Source organism: Rhododendron vialii, chromosome 11a (genome assembly GCF_030253575.1).
Source record: "Rhododendron vialii isolate Sample 1 chromosome 11a, ASM3025357v1".
Lineage (NCBI taxonomy): Eukaryota > Viridiplantae > Streptophyta > Magnoliopsida > Ericales > Ericaceae > Rhododendron > Rhododendron vialii.
Window position 1 is genome coordinate 37,856,880 of NC_080567.1, and position 8,596 is coordinate 37,865,475.

At 38.6% G+C, this 8,596-nt stretch overlaps 1 protein-coding gene across 1 annotated transcript; it reads left to right on the plus strand.

Moving 5' to 3' along the window:
- The first annotated feature begins 1,630 nt into the window (after positions 1-1,630).
- LOC131308002 (endoglucanase 24-like) lies at positions 1,631-6,434 on the plus strand. The gene is made up of 4 exons (XM_058334787.1): positions 1,631-2,292; positions 4,199-4,498; positions 4,714-4,875; positions 5,554-6,434. The coding sequence occupies exons 1-4, from the start codon at positions 1,870-1,872 to the stop codon at positions 6,160-6,162; spliced, it is 1,494 nt and encodes a 497-aa protein (XP_058190770.1). The 5' UTR covers positions 1,631-1,869; the 3' UTR covers positions 6,163-6,434.
- Positions 6,435-8,596: the final 2,162 nt, after the last annotated feature.

Consider the following 8,596-nt stretch of genomic DNA (forward strand, 5'->3'; position numbering starts at 1 on the left):
CGGGCATCTTTAAGTGAGCTCTCTAAAGGGTGCATTTGTGTAAGTAAATATGAAAATACGTACATATGTGTATTTCTTATACTTTATTTGATACTATAACATATTTCTCAATTACATCGATCACTAAAATACTCATTCACTCTAAATTAAAACATTCGCAACATAGAAAATTGAGAGCCACTTTATATATTTTCTGTGATACAATCAACAGTTAACACAAAAATAACTAGCACGTTACAGATACCTTAAGAACCATTATGATTTTCTGAATAAGTCGCCAACTATATAGAGCCGAAACCTAGGTAAGAAATTCAGGCTTCCCAATAAGTATTCTCATGGAGAGATTTTTTATTGCCGAGCGGGTGTATCCCACTTGATACCCGCAAGGCGCATTCGAGTCATCCGATACACTTTTGGACAGTTCAGATTGAAACACTCTCTCTTCTCTCATCCCAACACTTTCTTTCTCATTTTCTTTCTCCAAATATGAATTGTTTAAAAATGAAATTTACGGCTCGAATACGTGAGCGGACACTACACGTTGTACCTGCTCGGCACTGAAAATTTTACCATATAGGTCAAGAGTAATTCTACCTCAACACTCCTCTTCACACCCATATACACACCCATACACACAAGTATGTGAGCTCCACACACATGAGTATGAGAATGTGTATATGAATGGGTATAAATGGGTGCGGAGGTAGAATAATTGATAGGTCAAACATTACCACACTGACACACTACAAAAAGATTCCGCAAGTGGCTGCTACTTCAAACATAAGAGTAATTACTAGTACTATATGCCTTCGATGAAAAGACAAGAATACCGGCCTTTCCCTCCTTTCCTTCTTTTAGGTGCTTAGCCTTTCCCTCCTTTTCATCTAGGCGGAAACCAATATGCCGATTGCCGCCTATCAAAACCAACCTCACTGAAAGTATTACTTACCGCCACGTGATATTACATATTATCTTAGACTTATATTTAGGAGGGATCCACACATTTGATTGTGAATCCCGAGAAAATGTGTAGTAATTGTATATATAGTGATCCGGAGTACTAAATATTTTTACTCAAAAGTATTAGTGTGCTTGAAAAGAAAATATAAAAGGGTTCATAAAATTGAAATGAATGGTTATGTGAATCTGAGTTCATTCTAATTTTATGAACCTTTTCAGACTTGTTCGTTTGGAATACTCAAAACTCCTGTACACACAGTTTTCAATAAAATTTTTTTATCTATTTCTCTACTCAATATATTTTAAAATCTCTCTTAAAACTCAAACCGAACATATACAAAGTACTGGACTCATATTCTCTTTTCTTTTTTTTGTTAATATTATATATATCAACATAGTTAGCAGAAGGTGATAATATATATTAGTTAATAAAAGATCCGGAGACTGTCCATAACCGTACACCCCAAATTCATCTCCCCTGGAACACAAAACTCTGCCTCCACTGTAGAGGGAGAGGGTGAACTCATGTTCTCTTTTCAATTTCTGTACTCTATCCCTCAATTTCACCTACAGGCTACAGCAGTTACAAGCACAAATTTGGACCCCACCACCGACAAAAAGCCAAACGACTCCATGAATACTTGAACAGGGTAATGGAGTCGTCACATTTGCATTTGCATGTGAATTTTAACTGACACTCTCTCAGTCTCCCATCCCTTCCCCTTCCCAAAATCCTTCTCTCACTCCTTCCTCTCTCTCTCTCTCTCTCTCTCTCTCTCTCTCTCTCTCTTCTCCCGTGATACCTCAAGTGCGGCAAATGCAACCAAAAGCCCCACCACGTCCGTGAAACCTCTGTGCTCATATAAAACCAAACCAAAACCTCACTATCGTCGCAAACAAATCCAAACCATGATGGCTCTTCTTCACCTTATCATCAAGTCCGTACTCGTCCTAATTCTTCTGAAACTTCCTCTGCACCATTCAAGTTACCTAGAGTACGCAGAAGCATTAGCGAAATCCATTCAGTTTTTCGAGGGCCAGAGGTCCGGTTTCTTACCGAATGACCAGAGGACGAACTGGCGGGCGAATTCGGGCCTCGGCGACGGGTCGGAGGTGAACTTGGACTTGACGGGCGGGTACTACGACGCCGGCGACAACGTCAAGTTCGGGTTTCCGATGGCGTTCACGACGACAATGCTGGCGTGGAGTGTGATCGAGTTCGGTGATTCAATGCCGGCAGGGGAGATGAGGAACGCGCTGGTGGCGGTTCGGTGGGCCACGGATTATCTTCTCAAGACGGTTTCTCAGCTTCCCGACCGGATTTTTGTGCAGGTAACGGTATACTATTTAATTTGGAAGTGTTTTTTTTCCCTTCTCATTGGGGAGATTTAATACATTAATTACTTGGTAACTATCAATAACTAGGTAATTAATGGTAATTTGTCAACAACACTTGTACTATTAATATGTAAGTTTTCACCAATGAGTTCATGACAACATGATCAGCAAAGTGGTCACTATAGCATTGTTGATTTGCGAATTATTTAGTCTGTAAATGATTTGTAGTTCTGATTAGAGAATTTCTTTTGTGCCATGCAACGTTACGATAATTTTGTTTGTAATTTGTCGAAAATAGGACTAGGTGCTTATTGGCTAGCTAGAATAATCCCAAGAGCTACAATGGCATTGGTCCTATACGTTGCTTTTGTTGAATTTCTTGATCGCAAGGGACTCCAGAAAGAGATCTGCTTTGGAATCTGCTCTTGGTTAGGTTCGAGGTTCGAAAGCTCTCTGTCAACTCTCTTGCGTTAGTCTAACAAACGATGTAATTGATACCTCAGAAATTAAAAATTGGTTCAGAAGCTCTGTATTATAAATAAATAAAGAGTACTAATTGCTTATTGGTTAAAAGTTAGTGGTGGTTACAAAATTTTGGGGTAGGGATGAGGGTAACCTGGGATGTGGATTACCCGAACGAACCCGTGAGTGAGTGAGTGAGAAGTGGAGTGTGGTTCTGTGGTGTGGAGTCGTTTGAGTCCACCCGTTTTGCTACTTAATTTGACGCTTTTGGATTTTTTTGGTCCCGCGAGTTATCTGCAGTTTTTTTTTTTATCATGTTATCTGCAGATTCCTCACATATCTTGTTGGAAATGTCCTTGCTGGTGCTTACGCACCTCAAAAGTGCGTGCAACCCAATTTCGTACGTAATGGTATTGAGAGTTCATTAATTTGTCTATGTCCAACTGCCCAAACAAATCCGTCAAACATATACTCAAACTTTCTGACTCCGTCCGTCAACATGTCAAATGCATTGATCTTAGTACTTACTTTGTTAATGTGCGTGTAATCTGATTTCGATACTTGAGTTATTAACAAAGAAAGATATTTCATTGTTCTCAAACGTGGTAATCCACAACGTTGAATAAATACTAACCAATGAAGCATCAAGTCCATCTTGAACTTGCAAAATTTCAGATTTATTGCCCTCCCATGGGATGCGAGTGTTAAGGAAAGAAACCAACTGGCTATTGGCCAGAAATCTACATTATAAATTTATAATGTGACCAAAATGTTAGTTATTGTTAGTTGGTGGAGGATTTCAAAATTAGCTGCAACAAACTGCAGGGAAGGACAAAATGTTGACAGGACGTGCTTGTTGGGAGCATGCTACTCTATTATTACTCACAAGACTTCCACAGTCCACAATGGTTTTGATCTATCAGTTCATGTGATGTGATGACATTTGCTTTATTCTTTATAGTCCCACACTACTGCAACCTAGAAGCCCCGTGAGTGAGTCCGATTGATCGATAGGTTTGTTTCTTACACAATTAATAAGAGTTCAATTCTTGAGATCAAATCGTAAAAAAATAATTTTTTATTAATTTTCTAATTTTAACGTTGATGATTTGTCTTTGACTAATCCAGGGAGGGAATCAATCAAGATCTGCACAAAGTGACCTGGACATTTTTAATCGTAAAAAATAAAAACAAAAAACAGCACATCTATAGCTAGTACAACGCTACATGACCACTTTATTGCCCCGTGGTTCTTCGTCAACATTAGTAGTACGTCCCGTGGTCCTTCATCAACATGTTCCTGCCACAAATTTCATTTATCATTTGACTCAATAATCACAAACTATTTTGAGCACCAACTCTCTTTAAAAATGTTAATCTATGGGCAGATAATTTGGGAACTGGTTGAGCTTTTTTAACTAATGCATCACTTTCACAGGTTGGGGACCCACACTCGGACCATAATTGCTGGGAAAGACCTGAAGATATGGACACAGCAAGAACTGTCTACACCGTGAATGCCCCAAACCCCGCCTCGGATGTGGCCGGAGAAACTGCAGCAGCTTTGGCAGCTTCGTCCATGGCCTTTCGTTCGTCGGATCCCGGTTACTCACAAACACTACTGAGAACTGCCGTTAAAGCATTCGAATTCGCAGACAGCAACAGAGGGGCTTACAGCGACAATTCGGATATTAGAGAAGGCGCTTGCCCATATTATTGTGATTTTGATGGATATCAGGCAAGCCTTCATTGAATTACCCTTTCCGTAGCTTCTACTTGATTTTCATAGTGAATTTGAATTCTTTTTTTCCTTTTAAAAATTGATTCGCCTCGTGAGTCAAATGATTAGTTGAGCCAAAATTCAATGGGACATTGGTCCATCTTGTGATTCTATTTTCTGGATTGTTTATTTGTTTGTACTTCAATAATTTAATGGGGTTTCTGTTTTGGCAGGACGAGTTGCTATGGGGTGCTGCGTGGCTGAGGAGGGCGACTCAGGATGATTCTTACCTCAATTACATCCAAAACAATGGCAAAACACTTGGTGCAGATGACAATATCAATGAATTCGGGTGGGATAATAAACATGCTGGCCTCAATGTGCTTGTTTCAAAGGTTAGTGAAATGTTCTACTATATTCTCTCCTCTATTGTCTCGAAACAGTTTTCCATGTAACGGTGATACCCATTGTATCATCACACTAAATGATACATATGTGGTACATAACTGTAACGGAGGTGTTTAAAGATAATTAGATCATAAAAGCATCTTGAAACCCATGTTCTTGAATTCGGCCACGGTCGATCGAGATATGGGTTGATAAGGACACATGTTTCCTTGTGAGATTTGAATTGTTACACATAATCTTAACATTACGGGAACTTAATATGCACTCCTTGGATTTTTTTAATCCACTGATTTTTTAGAATAGTGTGGAATTTTTTATTGTACTGGATATGATTGAATTACAAAATGAATGAATTTCTGTTTGACAAAAAAAAAAAAAAAGACTCGCAAAATCAATGCTCCAATCATTTTCAGATTTAAAAATTGACAGACAAAAACTTTTGTATTATGTATAGAATAACTATTGCAGGTGATGAGTCTCTCTCACAATTCATGCAAAATAGGAGTAGATGTCCATTCCATATCTAGAATAGAGAAGCTATTCGGTCCTACTCTAGTTACTAGATTCTAAAAACAATTTTCAGAACACATAGGTTAGGTACAACGTAATTGACTGTCCATTTCTCCTACATTAATTAATTAACTTGAAAAGGAAAATCAATGCAGGAAGTCCTTGAAAGCAAAACATACTCTCTCCAGTCATACAAATCCTCGGCGGATAGCTTCATGTGCACACTCGTACCCGAATCCGACTCCTCCCACATCGAATACACACCCGGTGGTCTCATCTACAGACCCGGGGGCAGCAATCTCCAACACGCGACCACAATCTCATTCCTCCTACTCGCCTACGCAAATTATCTTGACCGTTCATCACAACTCCTGAACTGTGGCGGCGTCACTGTGGGCCCATCCCGGCTCCACCGATTGGCCAAAAGGCAGGTCGACTACATTTTAGGTGAAAATCCCAAGGGAATTTCCTACATGGTTGGATACAGCAATTATTACCCACAACGCATCCACCACCGCGGGTCATCGATACCGTCCATTAAGGATCATCCGCAGTTCATTGCGTGTAAGGAGGGTTCCATTTATTTTAACTCCTCGGATCCTAACCCGAACGTTTTGGTCGGGGCAGTCGTGGGCGGGCCGGGGGAGGATGATGCTTATGGTGATGATAGGGATGATTTTCGCAAGTCCGAGCCCACGACTTATATCAATGCACCTATTGTTGGTGTCCTTGCTTATTTTGCTGCAAATCCTAACCCTAGTTAGGACTTTTGCATTTATATTTGAGTTGTACATAATTCTTCATTTGAAAGATTGGTGAAGGGTTTAAAAAGGGTCTCTCATCTTGTACTAAAGAAGTCAAGAGGGAAGAGGCTAAATATATTGTAGTCGCAATGGCTAGTTGTGACCTTATAGAAAGTTAAAGGTGAAAGAGGTGAAATGGAGAGGGAACGGATCCTTTTCTTTTTTCAAACAAGTGTAGTCCTCGATTTTCAATTTAATTTGAGAAAAGTTATGAAATTCCTAATCTTCTAGTATCTTTCTACTTCAATCGCCTACCTTCTAGTAAATAAAAGCCTACATGAACATAATGGGATGGGATGTCTTGGCTTTGCTCATCCGGCGAATAAGTTGACGGATTCGGTGCGGCGGTTTCCGGTGACAGAGTCCTCTGTCGGGTGTTTTTTTATTTTCCTGTCTCGTTTGGGTTTTGTTTGTTTTGAATATTGTTGGTTTGGTTCTCTCCCTTTAATGAGAGTTTTTCCTCTCGGTGTGGGGTTCTGGTGTTGTTTTGGTTGTCTTTGCCGCAGTTGAGGTTTGTGTTGTTCTCTCTGTTTGGAGGTCGATCATGGCCAATTAGTTGACAAAGCTCGGTTGCGAGGCTCTAGTGGATGATCTTGGTAGCTAGTCCTCTTATTTGATTATTTACTCCCCTTGGGATGATTTTCAACTTCAATGTATTCAGTTGTTTTCTGATATAATACAACTCCTATTATTTTGACAAAAGAAAAAGAACATAATGCGATGGATTTGTGTTTTTTAATGTGAAATAGATATACAGATAGATTAGTTCACATATCCACTAGAAAAGCACCACGCAGTCATGAGTAAAGATCTCCCCAAACCTATATCGCATTTAAAGTTAATTTTTTTTCCCACCAAGATAAAGAAAACTTGAACTCAAGTATTATGCGAGGAAACGAAGTACTTTACGTATTGAAAGAATTCTTCTCTTTTTTCTTTTGGTCATTACAAAGATTAAAACATATAGACTCTTTATCTTTTGATGATATGGATTTCTTGCTCTTTCTCCAAAAAAAGAGAGGTCGGGACTCGTTTTGTTAAGGGAAATAAGTACTTATTTTTTGAATTAAAAGTAATGTATTATAAAAGAATGATATGTCTCGTAAAACAATAAATAAATACTTAAAAAATAATAACCTTAGCAGAACGATACCTCAGTAGCATTGGATTTTTTGATAGCGAATCAATGCCCCGATCCTTCTTCCTTTTATGTTATCAACCCTCAACCCTCCATGGCTCCATCCATCAAAATGTCAAACAAAGAAATTGGGCGAGGGTAGTTGTGCGATTGGTGGGCGCCCACTTGAAATCTAATTTGACATCATCTTGATCTTGTAGACAATTAAACCATAATGTCAAAAGTTTGTCAACATGGGGGTTGGGCTGGTAAAAAGGAAGGAAATTTTTTACCGAATTTCATAATGCATATTGTATTACATTTACCCGCTTCGCTCTGTATCTTGTTACTAGTACTTTGAAAATGTCCTCGTGAAATTCTACATATATAGTATCATCTAGTGTTTGGTTCGCGCGGTCGGACCGGCTTCCGTTTAATGGCATGGAACAATGAAAATTAGTACAAGAAAATGCAAAGCAATAACCAAAAAGTAGTATCAGTTACATGCCACACTTCTTGTGTTTTAGTGTAAATTTAATAATACATTTTTATAATCATGCTCATCCATATATTGGGCCCTTCATCAAACTAAACACATTTTATTTGGATGTCTTTCTGTATTTTGACACAAAAACTTAGAGGTCATCCACAATCGGTTTAATAACTAGCGTTCTGATTGTGTGTATTAAGACTAACAAACAAAAATGTATTTTTTGTGTCACAATGATTGTATTAGTTGTGTGTTAGAGTGTGGTGACTGGTAAATCTAATAGCGTGCATGTGTGCCAAGTCAGACAAAGAAGATAATAAACAAAAAGTGGGTCTCATCTCTACAAATACAAACATCAACCATAAAACATAAATGTCTATTATTCCTAATACACACTTATGAGATCCATTTTTATCCTAATACACATTTTAACACACAAATATATCAAACTCATTGTTGATGCTTTAACATACTTCTAAGTTAGCAATGTCTAACATACACTAGTGGAACCCATTTTTATCCTAATACATACTTTAACAAACATTTTGACACACTAATATACCAAAACCCATTGCAGATGCTCATTGTCTTACAAACTTTAGCCTTGGCCCTGCATTGAATTGAAACATGGACGGATTAGCGCTTAAAATCCCGTTAAACAAGTGGTCCTATTGAGTATTGATTGAGTTAAACCGTGCTTAATGCCGTTAAAATCCCGTTAAACCGTGCTCAATGCCAATTGTAACGGCAACAAGCCAACAAAGCATACTACAGGATCCCAAAAATGG